Consider the following 26,118-nt stretch of genomic DNA (forward strand, 5'->3'; position numbering starts at 1 on the left):
ATATAATTTATGCTCATTTGGAAATTGTGTGTAAAGTCTAACTTAATATCCATTCTTAAGTAGTAACTGGAAGATTGTTGTAATTCCTTTATTCGTCCATGTTTTGTTAAAAACAGTACAAGAGTTCCTTGAAAATCATGGAAATATTTGAGGCATAATGGCGCCCTCACGCGGTGAGATTGCAGCACTGCATCAACAGACAGCAGCGCACTTCATCCCGGAAATATCGTGTGAAGAAGTTCCTCCTGAGCTTCCTGTCTGTTAATCCACTTGTTGCTGAGAGGAGGAGGAAGAGGCCACAAACTTCAAGCTTCGCCAGAAGTCGAACTATGGCGGAAACTGTCAGCTAATAAAGCGGCAGTTAGAAAACACATAACCCGGCGGTTGAGCACCATGTTCGGTTTGAGAGAAGCCGGTGTCCTCGGCGCCTCCGTCGTCCTTGCGGGTGGAGTCGCGTATCTTATCTGGAACTCTGCGTCCTCCTCCGGAGAGAAGAAGCCTGAAAAACGGCCTAAACAAGACAATAAAAGTGGCAGAGAGAAAGGAGAGGTGAAGGAGGAGGAGGAGGAGGAGAGAGGAGAGGAAGCTGAACCAACTGTCGTGGTCGCTGCTGCGGCTCCTGTTGCTGCCGCTAAACCTCAGAAAGCCTCGGAGGTAAAACGTTGACTTTACTGGACACATCTTCCTGGAAACCAGTGGTGGAGTGTGTGGTGTTGTTATGTGCTTTTAAAATAAACTTATAGTTTTAACTCACAAGGACAAATGCAAGGAAGCTGTCCAAAAGCGTCACCTACAGAAAGGAGACGTGCAGTAACGTAGAAGAAGAGACACATTTCTAACGTTACAACCGAAATGGACCAAAATACAGAGCAGCTGTAGGATTTATCTTGTGTTTTAAAGTTTGGCTTTAATTTTGAACATTCTTCAGAGTTTATAAACTACTACTACAACCGGTTACCAGTATTTGTTTGGTTACGACAGCAACAAGTTAAAGCAAGTTCTCTTGAGGGGTTGGTGCGGAGGGGATTCTGGGAAATGTAGGATCTCACTGACTAAAATAAGCTGGAAGTGAAACTATTATAATGGGTTATTTGAGTGTCAGAAAATGAATCTGCAACGTTTTTTATAGTCAATTAATTATTTGAGTCATTTTTTCAAGCAAAAATGGCAAATTCAAGGCTCTCAAATTTGATTTTCTTAGTTTTCTATGATAGTAAATTGAATATTTTGGGCTTCAAGCTATTCGAAGACGTCACTTGGGCTCTGGGAAACTGTGATGGACATTTTACACAATTGTCTGACATTTTATCAACCAAAAGACTAATCAGTTAATCGAGAAAATAGTCTGCAGTGATGATGAACCGACGGATAGACATACATTAACGATGATATTTAAACTCATAGCCGGCCCATTATAATTGACTTAAGCAATTAATCAGAATTGTTGTTGTATTACTGATATAAATTGTGATTTTGATAGTTTTAGACGATGCTTTAGTCTGTGACTATGTTTTTGTACGACTGCTTTATGCTTGGGCATGTGTGGTTCTGTGTGTGCTGCAGTCCAGGCCTGTGGAGTCAGCGGGGACACAGGTGCTGGTTCTGGGTCTGGATGGAGCCGGTAAGACCAGCCTGCTGCACTGCTTGGCCACCGGCAGCCTGGAGCAGGACATGCAGCCGACGCAGGGCTTGAACGCCGTCTCCGTCAACAGAGAGGATCTGCAAATTGAGTTCTTAGAAAGTAAGTCTGAGCTCCTCTTCACGTCAAACAAAAGAGTCACGTCTGCTTCAAGCCGGTCATGAGTTTGAGTCGATGTCACAGTCGTCTGTCTGTCTTGTCAGTTGGAGGTAAAGAGGAGCTGCGGCCGTACTGGCAGAAGTACATGCCCAGGGCTCTCATGCTGGTGTTCGTGGTGGACTCCTCCAGCCCACAACTCTTCCCCCTCGCTAAGAGGCATTTACATGAGCTGCTGGACTCTGACCCCCGCCTGCCTTTAATGGTACTGGCCAACAAACAGGTGAGCATGACAGAAAAACACTCCAGACTGTTTTCAACAAAAGCCCACAGGCCTTTTGTCCTTTTGTCTATAGTCAGAGACGTTTAATGCAGCTTCAGTTTGTGTTCAGATGGGCTGCAAATAACGATAATTGTCATCATCGATTAATCACTTTGATAAAAAAATGTCCCAGTGTCCAAGCTGAGCTCTTCAAATGTCTTGTCCGTTCTGTCCGATCAAAACTCAGCGGAAAACCAGCGGATATTCAATAATTATAAATATTCATACTACAAACTATCTGAGATCCATCTCCACCCAGATGTCCCCCCATGTTTGGCTCATGTTTTGCAGGACCTTCCAGAGGCCTGCAGCATCACCGACCTCCATGACGCCCTGTCCCTGTCCGAGGTCGGAGACCGCAGGTTGTTCCTCATCGGCACCCACGTGAAGAAGGGGGAGGCAGAGCTCAGCTCGGGCGTTCAGGACGCCCGGGACCTGATCATCCAGATGGTTTGTGACGGCAGATGAAACTCTCTGGTCTCGGTCCGTTTGTGCTTGTTTGTTGATAAAGTTTAATAGATTCTTTGCACTGTTTTCACGACACCTGGTTGGCTGAAACTCTTTTATTTATTTATGAAAAGTTAAACCTTAATTGTTGTTTTGGTATAGGTCAGAAAAGTCTTTATAATTAAAGAATGTTTTTTTTTTTTTTTATTTCTTCACCAAAGATTTATTTTCTTTCCTTGTAAGCTCCTCCAGAAGCAGATCAGGTGCTGCCTTCAGGTTTTAATGCAGATTGTCAGACGGTACAAAACCGCAGTGGATTTATTTCAGCCTGCTGATTCACTCGGGCCATCTGTGGAGCTGCTGGGTGCAGCTTTATCACCAGCCATGAGCTAACAGTCTGTTAGCATCATAAACAACAAAAATACAGAAGCACTGTTTTCTTTGGTGCGGCATGATCCACAGAATATTTAACACCTCGACATAAAGACTTTTTATTTCCATGAGAAAATAAATCATATCAACTTAGAGTACAAAGTGAGGCTCCGATCCCGACTGATAGAGATCTGTTACATTCACTTGTCCACGTTGTGCAGTGGTGGTACGTGACATGATTTCTGGGTATTTACATGTTTCAAACACTGACCTCTTTCTGCCTTTTGGGGCCGCCAACAAGCCAAACGTGGCTATCACAGCTTTAAGAAGAAGGCGTTAAACTCGTGAGGCCGTTGATAAGCTTTCTGATGTGCCGTTAATATTTAAACTGATGACAAATGAAGCATCGTTTCAACAGGTCACCACGAGTATTTAGTGTCTAAATAAAACAGTTGTTTAGTGAAGCAGGTAGAGTCGATGCTGAGGGCTGCTTGTTCCAATAACCAGCTGTTTTATTATTGAATGATCACACACGTTAACACTACCCTATAACTTTCTAACTGCAGGAGTGTTATTGTTGGATCACAGCTTTAAAAACATTACGACGTTAATTGTTAAGTGTTTTGTCTTCATTTCAAAAAGGGAGTTTACGTTATCTCAAAAAGAAGATTGTTTTAGTGTTTTTGCTGCTCAGAAAGATAGTCCTTGTTATTTTGTCTTAATACTGTTTTATTTGGTGGAATCTGTTAAATTCACTGTCTGTTAGCTTTGGGGTGAAGGTGAACTACATTGTTAATGTGTGCAAAGCCTTCCTGTGTACCATTTTGGGAGAATGTAAAGGTTTCAAATACCTTTTTTTTTTTTTTTAAATTGTCATCAGCTAACCAAAACATGTCCAACATAAAGTATTGTACACAGTACAGCTTCTTCCCAGTTTCATACAGTCTTTATATACACTTTTCACACTTAAATAAATTGCTTCCACTAAGTTGATTGGTGTGACTTGTGTTTTCATTGTAATTGTGAGAATTGAACTCATGACCAGTTTCTCTGCCCTTCACGTCACATTTATTTGTATACAAACTAATAATAACAGCTTATGTGGGAATGCAGACTGAGTTCTCACGTGAGGGAAAAGGCCTTGTCCTAACATAGCTCCTGACATTCACTCTGCCGTCAGGCCATCCAAGCACTTTTATATCTGGATCCAAACTCACAGCGGCTCTCCAGAAATACTGCTCACCGCTGACCTCAGCGTATCAGTTTCTCTCTAACATCCTGCCTCGGAAGCCTTGAGGCAGCAAGATGGATGGGTGTGAGTGTGCAGACTCCAGTTTCAAGGAGTCCTCAGGTGTGGAGGTGGTTGCTAAGGACTCCCGGCTCCGTAGCAACAGCGGGAGATTAGTGTGACACCATCAACGGGCAGCGAGCCGACATATCCGGCCTCCTGCTGCTGCTGCTGCTGAGATGGTGTCTGGAAAACAAGGTAAACGTACCGATTTTTATATGCAACACAGTCTTCAAATATGTGTCAAATATTTTCAGTCTAATTTCTTTTGTTGTTGGTTCTTGCAGGGCTTCAGTCCAGACTCGGTCCATCAAACAGGTGAAGTAACATCATTTTTATTCATTTCTTATTTTTTCATATGCAGCCAAAACGTTCACCCATCTCGATACATTCGTTATAAGATGATAATTGATGAGAGGGTGCCTGTTTGCTTATTTGTTTATGTTCTCGTCATAGTGTATTTACTGTATTGTATGTATAACACAACACATTATGATACCCCCCCCCTTTTAGCATTTATAAGCAGTATACAAACATGTAATAGATGTTTTATAACACTTTAACGTACACTATAATGTAGCTGTACAGTCTTTTTAGATATTTGATATAGTTGTATATTGTTTCCTTGAGGGGTCACCGTGGAATAAAGAAAAAGCTTTTCTCTCTCAGTCAGTCCTGCAGGATGAAAAACCTCATGAAAACGTACGACTCACACTTTGACAGTTGTGTCTTGGAATTTGATTAGTGGCCACAGTGAGGTTTAGAGTTTGAAGCCAACTTCTGAACTGAAGAAAAGAAAAGTCTCTGAATTACACTCTTGTTTAATGCTGATTTGTGTTATGTTGTGTTTTCTTGGCAGAATCTTGGATCTGGCGCAGCACAAAACCTCAAAAACTGTTTGGGCCACGACTCCTTGGTGAGTAGCTGAGTCATAAAAACTGTTCCCTGTTGATTAAAATCGGATTGTTTCTTACGGATGTGAAAAACAAGCACAACTGTTCTGATACCACAAGAGGTGTCGCAGTGTTGCAGGACAAGTTCTGCTCCAGCTGCTACATCACATGAAACTGCATGTTTGTTCATTGATCTAGTTTGAAATTGACTCCAAGAATTCAGGAGCCTCTGCGGCCAGTGTTTCCTTCCTTCAGTGCAATTTCTCTAAACTACATAATTAAAGACAGATGTCTGGCACGCTCTGAACGTGTGGTTAAAATGGCAAAACAATGGAAAAATGAACACAGGTCACGTTCGATCAGAGTATCAGTCTTTTGCCTGCTTGGAAAATATTTACTCTGCTTCTACACCAACATTTTCATCATCGCAGCTCCTTATTGGAAACTTTTCATCCTTTCATCGATCAGTGAGAAGCTGAGCTGGGGCAACCAGGAGCCAATATGGCCCGTCTCCGCTTCAGCGTTCAGAGCCGTTCCAAGCGCAAGAATCCAATACCTGGCCCGGCACAAAAGAGACCTCTCAGCAAGGGAGGACCACCGGAGGTAACTGTACTCTGTCTGCACCCCGAACATTATTGATGACTCTATCAACAGGGCATGAGAGGGAGGGCTGTTTGTGTTGCAGAGGACTGTACACAAGCTTTTTATGTTGTGCTGCATCAACACATTTGAAAAAAATGTTTTCAAAGCTGAAGGGTAAATGACTCGATGCTCTTTGGCACAGAGTTGATTCAGGAAATGCAAACTGCAAAGTGATGTTCAGGACCGATGCCAGTTGATCGCCCCTGAGGGCTGTCAGGCTCAATTAGTGGACGAGACGCCGCGATGGTAGTTACAGTTACGGTATGAGGGCTTTTATTTTGATATTGTTTGTTGTTTCCCTGCCTCAGCTGTCAGATTAAAAGCGCAGTTACGTGAAATTCAATCAGAAGCCCACACAGGAAGTGCAACTCCCCAGAACAAATGATCATTTACTGGAAGGGAAGATGGCAGCAATCACCTGCTGGTTTGGTTCGAAGCAGGATGTTCATCAGAGACTCACAGCATGGGAGAGAGCTGAGAGGATGCTGAACACATACAGTGTGTATATATATTAATATTAAAGATTGTGATAAATGTATTCTGAGGCCTGATAATTACACTGCTGCTCCACTAGTTCTTTAACAATGAATCAAATGTCACAGGTGTGATGCCTCAGTATCAATTGTGTGGCAAAATGATATAGCAAGTCTCCATTAACACATTGATCCTTTGGTCTAAAAAATAGTGAAAATGGAGAAAAGCAGAAAATCCTCACAACCGAGAAGCTGGAACCTGTGAATGTTTGGTTATTAATGATTTAATAGATCATTAAAATATTGTCGATCGACCTGTAGTGCTGAAACTATTAGATCTTTAATCAATACATCAATCGGCAGAAAATAATAAACAACAATTCTTATTATTGATTAACCTTTAAAGTCAACTAAGAGCAACGATGGGAAACATTAGCTGCTTTTGTCTGTTTTACATCATTTTACTGTCTGTGGCTCCATTAGTTCCTACTGAAGTCTGAAATCTTAAAAAATATTCTTTCACTTCAGGCTCAATAATTTCCTAAGACTGTTGCACGCTGCAGTTTTAAGCAAACGTTACTCAAACAGGAGTAAATAGTGTGTTTGTTGGGGACTATTTTCAGTGCGATTGAGTCAAAATAAACTAGTTGGATCAATTCATAGATGATTTTGGTCTTTTCATGGGATTTGTTAAATCAAAAGTCACTCAGGATTTTGCAGAGACGATACATTCCCTAAACATTCGACTGCATATTTGCTTTAAACAATGAAAGTGAAATTGTCTGCAGGGAGTGTTTGACCTTGGTTGTGTGTCATCCCACTGTCTCGACTAAGTGTTTAAATTTTAAATTTAAATGCTTTTGTGGATGATTTTCCACTCGGACCTCCGTCATCAGCCACGCACTGACACTCATCCATTGTTCTTCATCCCCCCTCCTCCTCCTCCTTCTTTCTGGCTCAAGACATTCTTTTGTCCCGACACACAACACAACATATAATGGATGTGGTAATGGCTTCCATTTTCCTGCAGGAAGGAGGAGGAGGAGGAGACAAGCTTCTTCAGGAAGACCCAGCGTCCTTCCTCCAGGGCGTCCCGGTACGAGCACATTGTCCGCTTGTCAACACCCAAAACCAGGAGCTGCAGCTCCCGAGAAGCCCGGTAAAAGCCTCATCAGACATCAGGCAGTAAAGTGACGACAAGTGGATCTGAACCAAACAAACAGGTCAAATGAGTTGTCATTGTCATATATCATAGTATTATCATCTAAGTGGCAGCTTTTGGAGGTCAGTAAGCACTGGTTGTCTTTGGAAATCATCACTGAAACGGATACTTGTTGTGGTGCTGGTGTAAACACACCAAACCATCATTACAGCGTTACAGCAAGTCATTGTTGTGGTAAATCTGTTTCAAATAAAATGAACAGAAATGGATAAATATTGTAAATAAATCCTCGTCTGCTACAGATAAACTGACTTCTGCTTGGGAAAGTTAGATTAGCTGTGTTTACAGCAATACATTGAGCTAACAAGCTAACATCATCAGTGAATCTGTGGTCAATTCTCAAAACACACCCAATATATACCAACCACATATAACCACATATAACCACATATACCACGTTGTGTTTTGGTGATTTGCAGGTCAAAAGACATCTGCAGTACATGCTTGGATTATAACTGGGCCTTTAGACATGGAAGTTACATATAACTGATAAATATTTTATTACAAGTAGCGAGTAGAGAGACAACAGCAAACAAGGGAGAGAGAGAGATCCAAGTTGTGTAGTTTTGATTTCGACATCATCATCATCATCAGCGGTCTGAAGCGCTCGTGCAGCAGCACAGGCTGTGAACAGCTGACTGACTTTACAAACCAGCTGCCGCCACATAATTCAGTTGCCGGTGTGTGTAGAAGTGGCTTATTTCTTTTGATAGTTCTTTCATAGACATGTTAGCTTGTTGGTGTGTGTTTTAAACGCTTTTCTCTCCAGATATTGTGACTGTCATTGAAATGATGAGCTGATTAGTCATTTGTCAGAAAATTACTTATAAAGTTGGAGAATCAATTGATTGTTTAAGACAGCGATTCCCAATCTTGGGGTCGGGAACTCACAAGAGGTTCCAACCTAAATGTGAGAAGTCACAAGATGATTAAAGGAGTGAAGAAAAAACTACAATATTTCTGTTACACAAAATACTGTCCACATTTTTCTTTTTTTTCTTCAGACGTACTGATTACTTTCATCACTGCAGGCGAAGAAACTGTTCAAAGGAAACAATCTGAGAAGGAGAACTGCTCACAACGAATGTTCACACTAAAGATAAACCCTTTGATGAGCGGTCACAAGGCGACATTTCTTATTTTAGTGGCTCATGAGCCAAAAAGGTTGGGGAACACTGGCCATTGGTTTTTATATAAAAGCAAATTAAATACATGAAGTATTTTGGGGGTTTGGACAAAATGAGGAATCTGAAGACGTCACCATGGGCTCTGGGAATTTGAGATTTCTTTTTGACATTTTGTTGACTAAACAATTAATCAATATATCCAAAAAAGAAAATAATTATTAGTTGCATCCCTAAATGTAGCATGTATTCATCAAACTACTCATCATACTGCTTTAATGTTAATAAATGTGTGCAGTTTGTCCACCAGCACCATGACACACTCTTTGAGGGATCTGTTGTAGAGATTATTTCCACATCCAGCTCCCCAGTAGACCTCCATGTCACCAGTTTTGGCAGATTTGTGACAGAAAACTCCAAAGCTTTAATTCTCCCTCTGGGGGGGGGCCCACATACAAACCAAAGTCTAGAATTGAATCTCAGCAGAATAAAACACATCACATAGTTAAATATGAGAAGGCCAAGCAGAGGCTCCGGTCCAACACTAACGTCTCCACGCTGCGTGAGGAAGCCAACGTTTAGACATCTGTTATTCCAGTGTCAGACTGTGGGAGAGCGACGAGCGGAGACAATAGAGCTTATTGTCTAAAGTTCAGGACCCCTGGGACGCTCGCAGACAGCCGCGGAAGTCTTTTTATAAATCCTGAACACAGCAGCAGAACATGTTGGAGGGCATGAAGAAAGATTCATCCTGAATTCAATACACAAGATGAATATTTGCTTTTGGGATTTAAACAGCAGACACAACACTGATTGCTGTTTTCAATGCCCTCAATGCACAACAAATAATAATCAGCAGCGGTCGAAACTTAATCCTCTCATCTTGTTGCCCCAAAAAAACAACACACAAGAAAAAAACGAAATAGATAAATAAAGCAGATGAAACACAAGGCAGCAGAAGCCACGCGGCAGATAAAAATCAGATACTTCTCCCTCTAAAATTAGACGTTCTGTTTGTGTCCTCGGGGAATAAAAGTGTCTGCCTTAACAAAACGATTACTGTAGTGAAAGTGACTGCAACTCTTTTATTGTTTGATAATAATGTTTTAAGTATTTATGAGATGTGTTAATACAGATTAGACACTTGTTGTAAAGGGAATAATATGTGTACACTACTACTAATACTGGTCAACAGCTTTGTCTGTGGTAAATATTGTAAATGTAAGGTCCACTTATGCACCTATTCTCTGAGCTATCGACTGTATACAGCGACCTTTCAACTCTGTGGGAAACGGTTGAAAGATCCAGGATAAGTAAGTGGGCCTTACCTTCAGAATATTTATCACAGATAGAGTAATGTTAGTGGAGAAAAACAGAGATTTTGAGGAGTTTGTTTTCAGCAGTATTTTTAAAGGTCTTTCTGTCTTTCCCTCAGGTTTCCTCACACACATCAGTGTGAGAACAACTGTCCTGTTTGGCACGTTGATCCCAAAGTGAAAGCTGCTGTGATCACACTGCGACTGCTGCAGCTCTCCAACCCCAAACTGAACCATCCAGACTTCCAGAGCAACAGAGAGGTGAGAAAACACACCGGCGAAGCTGACCGGTAATGTCGGCATACAAGCTGCACCAGCGTTGCTGCACTGATTAAATAGGATTTGAAGACCTTGATGAGTCTGACCCAATTCTGTTGCAACATTGGATGTAATGAAGTATCTTTATTGTCACAGGATTAGCCAGAACATATTATTATAGTGCAGTACATACTGATAGAAGACCAAGTTACCTTGTTAAATCCTAACCACTAAGGTTTATTGAGAGTGAACGTCCTCCGTCTGTTTGTCCACAGAGCGTCGCGTCCACCGTCTCCTTTGCTTCCAAGACGGCTCAGATCTCTCAGCGACTGGTCCAACTGTCGCTGCCCAGACTGAAGCAGAGCAACATCTGCAGCGAGCTCGGACGCCCGGAGGAATCCATCTGCACTGTGAGAGCCCCCGCTGATCTATCACCATTATTATGGTGCAGTTTATTTTGATCTCTCTCAATGTAAGATTTTAGTGATGCCAATTAAATAACAGTAGAGGACTCAACATTCAGAAATATATGTATTTCATTCAGAACAGTCTTGGATGAAACAAGCGTCTGAAAGCAAGAACAGTTTTGTCTTGGCTGCATGCTTCACATCACACATTCAATTAAAATACTTTCCAGCTGTTTGAACCAGCTCTCTGTCATGAACTGGAGAGTTGGTTTCACATGATGAATAGTTCTTTCAATTAATTGTGGAATTTTCCAATAATTGTCATCAGCCAAATGTTCGATGGGTCCTCCGCCTACACGCACTTGCCAGATTTTCATTGGCCGTCCTTGTGATCTGTGGTTCTGCAGTCTGGCTCTTATTTTGATAGATGAAACACTTAATGACGGACAAAAAAGTTTCTGAGTGTTTTCCCTAGAAGCTCTTTCAACACTCATTTCTTTCTGTGAATCAGGTTTCAAGGGCAGCGAGGAGAGCCACGGTAAGTGCTCGTGTTGAAATGTTGGCGACACCGAAGCAGCTCCACGAGGACTACGTCCCTCCACGAGAGCCAGTGTGGAGGCGAAAAAAAGTCCCGTCCACATGAGCTTCCCTCAACATCACAACCAAGTCGGTGCTTGTCTGGTTTGTACCCTTTGTGAAGTCATTGGCAATATGATCAAGTCTCTGAAGTGATGTCAAATATGATCATCGTGGACATTTAACTACTTCTTGTGCTTTATTTACTCTGGTTCTCAAACTGTCGAAACATCCTCCTATTCAGGGTTTTCCAGATTCTTTTGAGCTCATAATCACGACAAAGCTTGGTTTGCTGACAGAAAAACTCGCCCGACATCTAACTGCAAACTCCAAACTAATGAAAGAAAAATCAACATGAGCAAAGACACCAGAGTTTAGTAAGAGGATCTAAATGACAGCATGAAAATGAACTAGAACAAATTACTATAAACTGTAGAAATGATGAACAATGTTAGAAAACCAAGCTGTGTTAAATATGTTGATATTAATATAACTGAAACAGAAACATCTGGAGGGGGAATGTGAGTAAGAGACAACCCAAGTCTGTTTCTTTGCAGTTCTGTTGAGTTGTCTGCTGATATCATTACCATGTGTATAAAACCTTGAATAAAACCTTTGGACTGCGATGTTAGAATTCATGAAAGATTGCTGGTTTAAATCTCAGACCTTTTTGGAAAAAAATCCAAGCAGAGACAGCGAATAATGTCAAGAATAAAAACACTCTCAGACCTGCAGCCTCGGTACGATACAATGATCCTCTGAGCTTTTCTTTTGCAGTTGAGCTGGATTCGGCTTTTATATCACAGCAGTTATTTTAACCTTTTAAAGAGTCCTTTCTCCACTGAGCCGACGTTGCATCTCCTTTGTCCGTTTCACCACTTCCCCTCCATGTCTCTCTGAAGTGGTCCGACCAGTTCTTGATTTGGGACAGATGTGTGTGTGACTTTAGGCCACTGTGTGAATGCATGTGCAGTCTGACTGCGAGAAAATTCACCAAAACCTTTCAGAAGCTCCCCTTTCCCATTTTTAGAGGTCATGACTTGATGTAAATACCACAATCTGGCCACAGTTCAGTTTACAAAGGGGGCTTCAGTTTGGAAATCCGCTGTAATCCCAGTTGCACTGCTGGCGCCTGTAAGTGAACGTTACATGAAAAGTAGTCACAGTTGATGTTCAGAGGTGGAGGTCCTGTACTGTCATTTCAATGGGAGCGCTGCAGCCAGCACGGGCTTCAGATCAGCGCGGGTTTGTGGCCCGGCTCGGCTCGGCTCGGCTCGGCTAGACATCAAAGGAGATTGAACCCACGTCCCGCTGGGAGGCTAATCTGGGATTAGTCTGCCGTGATCTTGACCTGGGACCGTAAGGTAGTGAGGCGGAGGTGGGTGGAGAGATGGGGACAAACATTCAAAAAAAGAAAGCTGAGTTTTAGCCAAACATTTCAAACAGAGTCTAATCTTCAAAGGATCTTATTTGTTTTATGGGTCAGCAGTTATTATTACAGCCAGTGTTTCTCACCGACACACACGGTGTGTGTTTGTACCAACTGAGCACGAGATACAAACAAAATAGGGCCTCACTTGTCAAAACATTGCTCTCTAGTGGTCAAAGTCTCCGCAGTGTGCCTTTAAGGGCAACTCTGACATTTATATTTGAGTTAGCTTTTCTTTCTTTTTCCACCTCTTTATGTACAGAACATTAATAAAATAAGAGCCTCTCTAAATATAGATATAGATATAGAAATAATACAGTCTCAAGAGTCACCATTAAACTGAATCAACACGGACATTAGGTATTCTCAGTATTCTCTAGTTCTAGCTTCTTTTCTCCCGTTTATATGATTGTTCATCGAACATCTCTTGGTTTGGACAAAACAATATGAACATGAAGCTTGGGTTCTAGGAAATTGTGATTTTTATTGCTTATCTGGTCAATTAATCCCAAAGACTAATTGATAATAAAAAGAATCACTATTTGCTGCCAAACTGGTGTTTTTGCAAAGCTGCTGTGTTGCATTTTGGAATCCGAATGTTGCTTTTATTGTGTCTACACATGCAGATATACAAATGCAGATTATTATTATTAGCATATCTATTGATATTGATGTCTTTGCACTCTGTGGTTTAGTTCAGTCTCATTGCCGTCTTGTTTTGCTTCACATGTTTTGTGCCAGCAGCCTCACACAGGATGTCAGACCACACCTTCTGCTAAACACAGGAAGTAGTTAAAACAAGACGTTCTCATATCAACATTCTGCTCCGTCAGATAATGATAGTCACTATATTTATGTTTATATGTTATATTTAGCGCAACGTAGGAGTGTCTGTTTAAGGCTGTCCTTGTTTTGATACCTTCCTGCTTTACACTTGAGTGATATAACTAATATTTAATAGTGAGCTTAGTTTTTGAGAGTTGAATTATCTCTATCTCTATTTTTCATTTGCATGGTGTTAACTCTGCAAACAGCCAAGTCAGGGTGGAGTTACAGGAACTCTCTCCAAACAAAAACCCTTTGGTAAATACTCCCTGAGCTGTAAGAAACTGGCAGCAGCACCCAGTGTGATGCTGCTGTGGTTTTGAACTAGAACCAGTTGGACCAACACGTCTGCTGGACTTCACTCTGCAAACTCTGTGTTTACTTGATTAACCACCATGTGTGCTGCATGAGATGAGGCACAACCAGAACAATGCATATGGTTTTACTTTGGTTTATTCGTTTGAGTAAATGATCCAAAACAGGAGAAACAGACGGGCGAAGGAGGAGTATCTTCGAGGAGTCAACTTTTCAGGAGGCAAAGAAAGCAGCTGACTGCCGGCCTGTCAGGGTTTATCCAGAGGTGTCTGAAACGGTCCCACAAGTCCTGGGACACATTTTAGTTTGACAGCACTTTAGAGGACCATCTGCATGACAGAGTTTGTCTGAGGGTACTTGAGGGTTCTTATTTTCAATCTTATGTATTATATACTTGTTTTTTAATCGCAACGGTCTTTGTTTTTTCAGTTTCTCTATATTTATAGCAAGTTGCATTTTCTTGGAATGACAGAACTATGTTTTGTTATACATAAATATAATGACAATAAAGGTGATTTTAATTGCATTGAAGTTTGGTCTAGTAAATGTGGTAACTAGTCAAAGCCCAAGCTGACCTATTCAAATTGCAAACCAGCAAATATTCACGTTGGAGAAGTTGGAACCAGTGACATATTTTTGGGCATTTTAGCTTAAGAAATTTTTTTTTGCCAATCAACTAATCATCTCACAGTAGGTTTTTGAAATTTTAGGACCAACCTTTAGAGGCACATGGTTTCAGCTAAGAGTGGGAGATTTGAAATGAAACAAAAACAGTGAAAGGCACAGAAACTAGAAGTTGACCAACCACAGAGGAAGACTCAGGGAGAAATCAGGAAACTAAAGTAGAATAAATTATGCCCTGGTGGTTAAAAAAATGGCGATGAAATGATCAAATCAGTGTCACGTTCAGTGGAACAAAAAGTCAGGTTGCAGAAAGTGACGCAAACGGAGCCTGGCAGCTTCTAAATGGCAGATTCCTCACGGCTCTGCAGAGTCCTCTTAGCAACAGACAAAACCAGACTCCATTCAAATTCTGCACACACTCTCATCGACTCTTATGGCAAACCATCAGACACTCAGATCATCCTTTCACCGGAGTGACTCGAGGACGGAGAGAGCTGGGGCGCATTCTCATACATGAGGGCAGGAGAGCAGGAACATTTGTTGTTTTTGTTCTGGAACAAGCCGAACATCACCTGCTCGAGAAACTGTTGAGTCATGTTAATCCATAATGCTGTCAGCTGCAGCAGAAGTACAATGTCATGATCCTTTTAATACTACAGGAGGCAGTTAACCAATCTGTGTTGAGCAGTCTAAACTGTGAGATTAAATGGTGATTTATGGGTGAGTGGGAGAGGGGCAGGGTCTGAGATATAATGTGTGTTTTCAGCTTGAGCAACTGTGTGTGTGTGTGTGTGTGCGCGCACTATAAACAAATATGCTTGTTTTTCAGCTGAACAGGGGGAAACACCCCCAGGCTCAGGAAACAGACACCACTGTGTGTGTGTTCTGTATTTCTATACTTATGAGGATTCAACTGTCCTCATAAGAAAAAAAAAAAAAAAAAACTTAAATCCATAAATGAGTGAGGGGAGTTTTGACTGTTAAAATTAAAGTTATAGTATCAGGAGTAAACATGAATATCAGTGCTAATGTGTTCATACTTAATGAGTGTGTGTGTGTGTGTGTGTGTGTGTGTGTCAGATGCCAGTGTACAACAGCCTGTAAAAGGCAGCAGTGTGTTTTATGAGCAGTTGAACTACCTGTTGGGTCGGTGTTGGTTTCTGTCGCGCTTGTTGAGCAGACAGTTCCCACAATCAGAGCATTTTCAGGCTCTCTGGCAGGAAACTTCATCCTCTCTCTGTCTCTCTGTCTCTCTCTGTCTCTCTGTCTCTGTCTCTCTCTCTCTCTCTCTCTGTCTCTCTCTCTCTCTCTGTCTCTGTCTCTCTCTGTCTCTCTCTCTCTCTCTCTCTCTCTCTCTCTCACCTTCTTCAGTCTCTTCACACACAAACAGAGTTCAGGATTTCTTTCCTGTCCCGTAAAATGACTCTCTTGCTCCACTTTTCCAGCCTGGTTGTCTGATTTCAGGACATTTTCAGTCCTCTACAGCACAAATATCTAATACTTACTAACTTAGTACTTACTTAAAACTACTTTAATCGTCCAGTAAACATCTTTTATCTGGTTGAATCGACCTAAATAATTAAATTTACCTGACAGCAAAACTTGACAACCGCCAAGGCTGAAAAATCCTCTACATTTCATTTTAATGAGCATCAAAATACCAAGAGTAACAGCTTTAGTAACAGACTTTACTCTTGAGAGGCTGGAACAATTGATTTATTAACAGAATAGTGGCTGATTTATTTTCTGTTGGTCGTCTCAGATCTTTGTGTATCTCTGTAGTCTTTCTGTGGATTATCTCGGGGTTATGGACGTACACAGAGCAGTTATGAAACATCACTAATGTTTGTCTCTTGTGATCTTGTCCATTTTGTCTTTTTCATATTTGGGACCTTGATGTTTACATCAGGATGAGGATCCCATAAGGGTGGCTTAGAATATATGTTTATGTTTTGTCTGAAAGTATTCCTGTGTGGGGAGGAGATTACTTTAGAGGGAGAAAAACGAGAAATGTGGTCAATGTGGAATTGCCCTGATCACTCTTTCAATAAAAACACACTGCAAAAAAAGTGATACTGCACCACAAAAGGATATTTTAAAGGATGCGGTTGGTGTTATTCAATATTTTTTGTGTTAATCCGTCCCTCAATACTTCCTGACTTCCCCCTTTGTGGCACTCAGCCTGAGCCCACTGGTTTTCACTGGAGGCAGGTCAAAAATACATGATTTTATTTTTCAAATGTCCTAAAACAGCTGGTTACTTTCAGCAAACGTTACCCAAACATGAAGAAATAGTGCATTTGTTGGGGACTATTTTAAGCAGCAGATTAGTACACAATTGGTGCTGTAGTGAGTATTTGGGGCAGCAGGACGGTGTAGGTGGGATTGAGTCAACATAAACTACAGTGTGTGTGTTTGTGGAAATGAAGGAACATGTCACCCCAGTGCAGCAGTGTGACTCACTGATGAGTTTTTAATAGTTCCTGGACAAGAACGGCGCTCCGTGGCTCAGAGGAAGAAGGCTTTGGATACACACACAATACTTGTTAGTAGGATACTAGTTGGTTTTGATTTTCTTTTGTGGAATTTCTTCTTTCTGAAGCGTAAACTGGCTGCTGAGATCACGTCCTTTTTCCAGAGAGCGGCCACAGGGAAAAAGGAACAATGAAATGACATCACCTGTCATTTGTTGAGCCCATGATGCCATCCAGCTCAGCCGGCTCACATGTCTACCCCCCTCTATACTACTGGAAATGTTCCAGATTTGTCCCTGGAGGTTTCCTGGATAACAGCAGCTGATTCCAGCAGCATCTATTGTAAACCCAGCGCTTCCTTACATCTTTTATAGTCCTGTGAACAGCTCGGCGTCCAGCTCCACTCCCTGCTGACAGACATACATGTAAACAAAGCTTGAAAACAAAAGCACACTGTCCCCAAACCCCCCCCCCGCCTTCTAAAACGTCATCCCACATTTGTATAACTCAGCTTCCTCAGTGAATTTGAACCCCAGACGTACAGTAGCCTCAAAGCACACTCAAGTCATTTTAACTTATAATAACAATATGTTTATTTAACATGGCGGTTATATTGGCAACAACACACAAACACCTTCACATTCCGAACAGTAAGTTAAAATAGCTTCATAGATACAAAAAGAGAGATGGACACATGGAGAGGGGAGTGTATGAGGAAGCGGTGGTCGGGTCAGTTTGTCCAGGAGAAACAAGGTCAGAGCTTCAGGCATCCAGGAGACGCTTCAGTCTCAGTCCAGCACCGACCTGAGTTCAGCTGGGAGACCCTCCGCCTGCCTCCACTGTGCGTTACGTAGCTTGAACCATTTCTGGAGGAAACGAATAAACAAAAGGACAAACACGCAGGTGTTAAAAACAGGTAACATTAACGAGGCTGCTGCAGAGCCTGAAACACGAGAGTAATGAGGTAACTGGTCCTGCTGACATTAATATTCCTGAGAAGTCACACAGGTGGACTTATTTCATTGTCAAGAATGATTTGAGCTAAATACTGGCTCCTCCAAATTAATTGTTATACTTCTCTCATCCTCAGGCCACTGGTTATATTTACATCCACAACAATCGCAGAGTAGCTCAGCTGTCAATACGATTCTAAACTCGGCAACCTAATAGTCCTGTTGTTATTGTGAGCATTCAAGCAAGACACATGAGACACTAAAACAACTATAGTACTACTGTGTACATGCAACTTAAAGACCTGGGAATTGTTTTAGCTGGTGTCTATTACAGTTTGTTTTGACGTAAGCCTCATTAGTCATTAGCTGGCTACAGACTTGTAGTCTTGATCATAATATTACTACAAACGTGTATTTTCGTCTGGTGAGTATCAAGCTGCCATGACACCTGCTTGGATAAAGGAATAGTTTTCTTCCTGAGTGTGAGATGAGAAGATCCATATCAATCTCATGTCTGTGCAATAAGAAACTACAATCAGAACGTGTTAGCTTAGCATGACGTTTAACACAATGGGGAAACAGAAAAGTCAACACAGTGCTCCAAATGTTTGAAAATATCAGCAGTTAACTTCCAGCCTATTAACTGGAGGCATGTTAACCACAGCGTGTTAGCAAGCTACCAAGTTCATAAGCAACATGTTACTCACAAACTAACATACTATCCTATGAGCATGTTAACATGGCTAAAGTTAGCATGTTAACATCCATGTCAGCAGCTATTGAATTTAACATCTGCTAACATTTAGCATGTAACATTTTGCAATTTAGCTTGCTACCATGAGCATGTTACCATATTCACAGTATGGTAATGTAATGTGATGCTTGTTAGCTTCTGATGATACTAGAATTAGCATATTAATGAGCCTACAGTTGGAATGGTAACGTGCTAATGTTTAGCATGTTAATGTGAGTACAGTTGGCCCATGCTAATGTTTAGCATACTAATAACTTGGAATGCTAACATGCTAATGTTTAATATGTAATATTATGGTATTTGGGGGGGTATGACATAAAAATGTAGGTAAAGTGTAGGATATCATTCAAAGCGTGCATGAGACTATGTTGTGTAAGTCATGTTTTGTTTTCTAAAACTTAATCCAGAATTAAGGTTTTGTTCTGGGTTAAATAAAGAACAATTTCAGGATGGTCAGAGTTGAAAGTGAATATCATTAAGGATGATTTTCATACCAGCTGTTTTTAGTTTTGTTAAAGAACTTTTTTGTTTGGTTATTTCTGTAACCAGAGCGCAATCATCAATACAGAAACCCCAGATATAAAATCTAGGATTAAAAGAGAGTCATTAACTGTAGTTATGTTCCTTTCTGGCTTTTATCTTCATAATCACATTGCAGTCGCATTTCTTGGTGCCTGTAAATGTGGTCACTGACTCATACAGACACAGCAGTGACCCTGAGGCTAAGTTGTATCAGGGAAACCACAGTAGACGAATGTTTCCATCCAATTTTAATGCCGAGAATGACTGAGCCTGTTTCTCTGGATCCAGTTCCCTGCAAAAGATGTCTGCACTCTGACCGCTCCACCAATAACTGCTACACTGAAACTCTGACCATATGATGACTGCGCTGAGTGCCTCGACACACACCCGTGACCCGGCGCATTGCTGTTTTGCGGTTCGTGTTGTCAAGGGATTCACAACAGTGCTGACATCATCTCGATAACGCTAAGGGGAAAGGGAGGGATTCAGAACGGCGGCCTTAAGACACGAGACCCTGGCTGGCTGTGTAAGACATGCGCATGGCAGGAGGGACACGTTTTGTACTGAAGACACATGAGATTCCCATTTGGAGTTGTCTGGGTTTGCACTTAAAAATGCAGAGACTAAATCAATTAAGGAATTGGCTGTTCATGCTGCACTCTGTGTTTTGGGATTTCATATTTGTGTAGCTCATTTCTATGATGCAAGGGAAAAGAAGTTACTATAGTTCATCATCGGATATTTCTCAACTAAAGAAGATGCGGTCTACAAAGGTTTAGTCTTTAAAAATGCCATTTTCTCTTCCAGGTTTTGACTGGAAGTCAGTTGTTTTGCGCAAAAGATCTTTGAATGTCTTGTAAAAGCACACATGCCTCTTCAGAACAATAATGGTGAGATTTATAATCCTGCTGACCCATACAATGGTGCTAGTGTCATTTTTTCCCTTCGACTAGAACTGGATTACATAACGAGGTCTTTCAAACTTGACTCTGCAGCTTCGAAAACAAATAAAATGGTCTATGAAAGGAGCTCAAACATGCGGCGCAGAGGCTGAAACACTTTGGAAATGCTGTTAATGTGAAATGGGGAGTGGCAGCCGGGGTGTGTTTCTTCAGCTACACCTTCTCCAATAAGAGCTTTGTGAAAAAATCCAAAACACTCCACAGGAGGAGCGGCAGGAAGAAAAGGAAAGCCACATCGGCTGGAAATGAAGTCAGGTCTTTTGATGAGGGGCCAGAGCTTTACCTCACCCTGCACCGGGCTTCCCTCGTCAGGTTGGCCCGGCTCCTCCCACCTTTGTATACGATGAATGGAAACAGTCACTAACACCGGAAGAGGAATTAGGAAGCAGCATAATGCAAATATTTTTCATAGCCTCTCTGGTGGCAGAAACCTCAGTGGACCGAGCCAAAAAAAATGAAACCTCTCAGATGTTCTACTAACGACAGGCTGAAGATGGGGCTTGGCAGTAATAGTAGTTTCAATAGTTACTTCAGTCAAGTGGGTATGTTTCAAAGTTACTTGTACAAAATTCCCTCTTTGTTTACTACCAGGATGAAGACACCCACTTGGTTTGGCTAAGCCCTCATTAGCTTGTAAGCTTCGGCTAGCTTCCGCAGAGACGGAGGACTGGATTTTGTCCCGACGTACACAGCAAAGAGGTTCTCGAGCGATGTTACGCCTGGACATCATGAGGAACACTACAGCCTGTAAAAACAGTTGAATAATGTTTTCTGCGGCTCTGAAGGGGCTTTGTGAAGTCCGGGGTTGTGCTGCATTATGGGAACAGTAGGAGTTTTCAAGCTTGATTTATACTTGGGATTAAAAGTCAGGATATCTCAATTTCTGCTGCATCCATTTTGACCTTTTTTTAAAAACTGTCTCTCTCAAGTTACCCTTCCTTATGGAAATGCAATGCACTAAATCTCTGGGAGCTCCACTTAAAGCCCAGAGGCTGAAACACAGCTGCACATGGATGAACGTGCTCATACTTACAATTTGAATAATGTTATATAACAGGTGCCTCCCGACAAGAGTTGGATCAACTAATCAGCTTGTTCGACCTGCAGGTCTGCACAACGTGTTGTTGAGATTTAGGAGGTGTGCACCTCGCCTCCTCTGTGAGCTGCAGTTACCCATAACACCTCTGGGTAGTTTTACGGACGCATTCATGAGTATGTTGGCAGAGGCATAATATCAGCTTTACAGGGTCCCTACACAGGACATGTTTTGTCCTACACACATCTCACATAACAGGCTTTAAATCAGTACAGTTGACTCAAACGCATAGTTTTAGACTTCAAGTATTTTCTTCTGACGCGTAACTACAGTGATTGTGTTTTGGTCTATAATCCCATGCCATTTTGCTTGGTAGCCAAGGTGTAAAAGAGGCTACACCTGCACTTATAATACAAAATGCATGAGGACCAGATCTTTTGTGCCTGCGTAACCTCAGCCCAGAGAAATCCAGAGGAACTGGTTTGTAGCGTCGTAAGTGGAAAAACCAGTGACAATCATGTGAGTGACACACACGAGTTATTGATCGGTGAAATGCCTACGAGAGCTAATTATGAAAAGGACACATGTTCCGTGCCACGTGAGAGCTCTGTTTCTCTGCCACTCTTAACCCGTCTGTCAGCCTCACGAGCACAAACATGAGCAGACATTTGCCTATGAAATGAACCTGATGTCACGTCAATTCAAATGCCAGAGTTTACATGTAAGGGTTTTAGTGAATACAGCTAAGTAAATAGTCGTGTCGTTTGTCTGTCAAATCCTGAAGGGGAATACCAGCTATTTTTATTCTAAAATGAGACGTTCACTGTGCTTTTGAATGTATGAATGAATCTATCTCTCTGTCAGAGGAATGTGTGTCAGCGCACTTTCAACATGTTGGTTGTTATCGGCGCTCTGAAGCTTCACATCTGGCTCCTGATGTGACAGTTGCACAGACTTTACAGTAGGTCAAAGACATTCCTCAGATAGAGGGATGGTGGGAGTGTTTACATGTGAGAGAGAGAGGGGGGTGGTAGAGATTAAATCCCTAAGTAATAATGCGATGTTTAACATAATTGGCGTTTTTTCTCCTTGAGTTCATGCCTATAACAATATATGACAATAGGCTTAACAATCACTGCCTGGTGGCTCTTTCCTGCTGGAGCGGAAGTGTTTTCTGTTTCTGGTTTGAATAATGATGCGTTCATTTATAAGCTCGAAAGTTGCAACGATCGATCTTTTAATTAGATTTACTTTCGATCAGTTGATGCACAGAACATTTTGATAATCGTTCAAAAAAATCATTCTCTTGATTCTCCAGTGAGGAAATGTGCTGCTTTTCCATAAAATCGATTATTGGATCTTGAGTTAAGATTATTTTGTCAAAGTGCTGTTCCCAAGGTCCCAAGAATATACTGTGACATGTTTTTAAATCCATTTGCCAATCAAAACTATAATTTATACTGCAACGTCTATCGTCATTAACTGTTAATCTACCAATTAATTCGACTGTTAATCGATTAGTTTGGTCTATAAAATGCCAGAAAATAGTGTAAAATGTCCATCACATTGTTCCAAAGCCCGAGGTGAAAACTCAAAGATACTCCAGTTTACTATCACACAAGACAACCGCATAAAATGCAACAAATCCTCACAGATGTTTCAGCTGTTTATTAAAGCTCCTGCTGCATATTAGGAGCCTAACGAACACTTAACCACATGTGTTTTCAGTTTTTTGCCCTCCTGGTACATCAAAAGCAGCTCAGTAAAAATATGTTTCCCACATCCGACCAAATATGAAACACGAGCAGCAATAGTGACCACATCACCAGCTACAGACACTCACAGTCCCACCCTCACGGTTTGACTGACAGGTGATCGTTCCTCAAAGTCACCTCTTCAAACTTTAAGTCACCCTGCACAGATGAATCAGTGTGTGAGGATGAACAACAGTTGTTCCCAGAGCTGAGAAAGCAGCAGGAAACTCGACTCTGACGTGACTTCATCGGGACAAACGACCTGGAGCTGCTCCAGTGGCGATCAATGGGGCTCTCGCTGCCTTTGTGGTCAGTGTTTACACTCAAATGAGGATTATTTCATCAGACAGTGACGCTTTAACGAGCACTGACACTGTCCACAAACCTGCTCCATTCACTGTCAGTGGAGCAGCTCCTGGTTCGACGTCACAGATTTCAGGTTTTGCTTTTCGAAAAACTTGTTCTGGTTCCTGCAGACAAACATACTCGTGTACATGTTGTTTATCTCCCTGTAGCAAGATATGGCTATTTCATCAGAAGTCACCTGACTGAGACACTGATACTGACAGCACAAGACTTGTAAACTTTCTTGACACAAAGTTATGAGACCATAAAGTCAAGTTTCCTGAGTCTAGGCCACATGTTTGTTTGTTTTTTAATATATTGATTTAGATTTAGTTTCACTCAGATCTGCACACTTTCAGTTTAACACACTATATTTATCCTTCACTGTTAACAAGGAATTTGTCATTTGTTATTTTAAGTGTGTCGCTCAATTAAGTGCAGGCATGGCAGACAGACAGGAGACTCACTGTGGACATAAATTATATTGTACAAATATCATATCAAGGCTAACACCACAGAGATGTAGAGGTGAAAAAGACAAACTATAAACAGTAAAATCACCACTGACGTGCTTAAATCACCCTAAAAATGAACGTGATTCCACATGAAATAAATAAAAAACTTACTTTTAAGCGTCAGACATGTTTACAACCGTCTATAGGAGACAAGGATGTTCAATAATCTCATTGTTTATGGAAATGCTGCATAAGCAACACACTATACGTTCAGCCTAAAACCTATAAACCTGGACTTGTTAACACTAAGAAAACGTAATTCCACGCATTTTCTACTAATTCAAAGAAGAGGGGGAGTATATATACTCACTTGCGTGTCCTCCTCTGACAGCCCGCACTCCGCAGCGATCAACATCAGCGTCGTCATGTCCGGATGCCTGCCGACTTTTTTAAAACTTTCCTCCAGCAATTTGGTCTGTTCCTCCGACAGATTCAGACGCTCCATCGCTTATTCCTGTTTCGTCCGGGTCTTGAACAGCTCAGCTTCAGCCAGCCCTGCTTGGAGCTCCGGAGCCGGTGGGGGGTGGGGGGGGTGAGATGTGCGCACAGCTGGACGCGCAGAGCAGAAGGCACCGCGGTGCGCAGAGGACAGAGATGGAGAGGCGCGGAGCGGCGGCTCGCTGGCAGCTCGGCGGGAGTGTGTGAGAGAGATGGAGGCAGTGTGTGTATGTGGGTGTGGGTGTGTATGTGTGGAGGTTTTACTACTGTCAACAGAGGCACGTCATGAGGCCATTCCCACCAGCACCTCCCCCAAACATCTCAGCGCTCAGAGGATCGTTATGGAAATATTATAAGAAGGAGATCACAGCAATTTTACAGTAATTACTAGAAAAGTATCAGGAACAAATTCACTCTGTTGGCCTGTAGTGATATCACACTGCACTGTTACTGTAAACCAGCCACTGATAAAGTTATCACGATATTATAGGAGAATTAAACAATAAATAGGCCATAATATTATATAATATGTACGTTTTTATAGCATCATTCAAATTATAAGTATTATGATCAATGCCTCTGCCACAGTTTCATTTTTGATACTGCCACTGGGGGGCGCCATTGTTCGAACTGTTCCAACTTAAAGTATATTTTCTAACTAAATAAAATGAAATCAAAAAAACACATGTAATAGTTTTTAAAGGGCTACAAGGCTACTGAAGTCCAATATTTCAAAGAGTAAACATTTTGGAATATATGGTTATTTGCTTTCTTGCCGAGAGTTAGAAAAGAAGAATGATTCATGTTTGTGTGTTAAATACAGAACTGGAGCCGGAGGTGATTAGCTTAGCATAAAGGTGAATTTTTGCAACAAATACCCAGATCCTTAATGTCAGGCAGACAGAAGCAGGCTTCTCATTACGACCATCGATATTCCCGACTGGCATATTTTATAAGCAGCAGCTAACTAAGCTAATTAAGCTACCATAACAGTCAATTACAACACGTAATTGAAGTAAATTAAATTACAAATTAAACTGTCATTTTACTTTTATTTTTACTGTTTTTAAACTGGTTAAACAAATAATATAAAACATGTTAATTACATACATGACAGATTTTTGAGCTTTGGACAAAGCCAGACTAGCCACTGTTTATGCTAAGCTAAGCTAATCGCCTGCTAGCTCTCGCTCCATATTTAACATACAAACATGATGGTACAAGAAAGTTAAAGGGATGCTGCTAACACTTCATAAGATAAAATAAACGCTTTAAAGTAGGATAAAATAAAGGTCACTGGAAACCTTACAGCTGGATAACCTTGAAAACACTCCGAAAGCAACGTAAAGGAATGTTAAGAAATGTTATATATAGTAGGTTAAATGTACCACAATGCAGACTAAAAGTTTCCTACAAACATAAATCACTCCATAACTCTCAGTTATAAGTACAACATACTTTGGTTATGTCCTAAGGGGAATATTAAGGTGATTTCTTTCAGCTTAATCTGTCTCTTTTATATTCATAAGTCTCATCCGCCCTCATTACTGAACGTGTTGACTGACTGGAGGAGAGCACAATACTCTGGGAGGCACCTGTTCAAGCATGACGGCGAAGATAAGATACTCCTTTTAAATCCTAAACCTCCTCACTCTCTACTCATACACTCACACCCCTGAAATGCTTTTCTCCCTAGTGAATGTTTATTATGCAATTTTCACTGTGCTGTACTGTACGGAGGGGAACAGTTACAAGACTCACTGGGCTAACTTTGATCACATAGATACCGACTGTTGAGATAAGGCTGCTGCAAAGGAAACATCCTGACCAAGCATGTTGAGTTTCACATGGCAGAAACAGTAAATACAGACTGATAATGCTCCAAACACACACACAGTTCCTTTTGATGCTATCTTTGGATTTTGATTAGACCCATAATTATGTGGTTCTCTCACTGAAAGCTCGACTTAAGCGACTGCAAAGCCTGCTGGGTGATTTCCTCTCATCTGGATTTTGGTGGTAAATTAAAAAAAATCACACAGAAATCTCACCGGTGACACAGACAGCAAGCAAGGACGGGTCAAAACACTCTCAGCC

The 26,118-nt window shown here is 41.4% G+C and overlaps 2 protein-coding genes across 3 annotated transcripts; one reads left to right on the plus strand and one right to left on the minus strand.

Moving 5' to 3' along the window:
• The first annotated feature begins 244 nt into the window (after nt 1–244).
• arl9 (ADP-ribosylation factor-like 9) lies at nt 245–3,869 on the plus strand. Of its 2 annotated transcripts, none has more exons than XM_070913042.1 (4): nt 245–654; nt 1,564–1,741; nt 1,843–2,018; nt 2,349–3,869. In XM_070913042.1, exons 1-4 carry the CDS (start codon nt 394–396, stop codon nt 2,523–2,525), a joined length of 792 nt encoding a protein of 263 aa, XP_070769143.1. In that variant the 5' UTR covers nt 245–393; the 3' UTR covers nt 2,526–3,869. The 2 variants fall into 2 exon arrangements, with proteins under 2 accessions (XP_070769143.1, XP_070769144.1); XM_070913043.1 differs by having other exon boundaries at nt 245–630.
• A 13,447-nt stretch (nt 3,870–17,316) lies between these two features.
• hopx (HOP homeobox) lies at nt 17,317–24,237 on the minus strand. Its single transcript, XM_070913505.1, has 2 exons — nt 23,894–24,237; nt 17,317–17,608 (listed from the first exon to the last, which is right to left on the minus strand). Exons 1-2 carry the CDS (start codon nt 24,026–24,028, stop codon nt 17,531–17,533), a joined length of 213 nt encoding a protein of 70 aa, XP_070769606.1. The 5' UTR covers nt 24,029–24,237; the 3' UTR covers nt 17,317–17,530.
• Between the last annotated feature and the right edge of the window lie 1,881 nt (nt 24,238–26,118).

The sequence above is a fragment of the Enoplosus armatus genome, chromosome 10 (assembly GCF_043641665.1).
Source record: "Enoplosus armatus isolate fEnoArm2 chromosome 10, fEnoArm2.hap1, whole genome shotgun sequence".
In the NCBI taxonomy this organism is placed as follows: Eukaryota; Metazoa; Chordata; class Actinopteri; order Centrarchiformes; family Enoplosidae; genus Enoplosus; species Enoplosus armatus.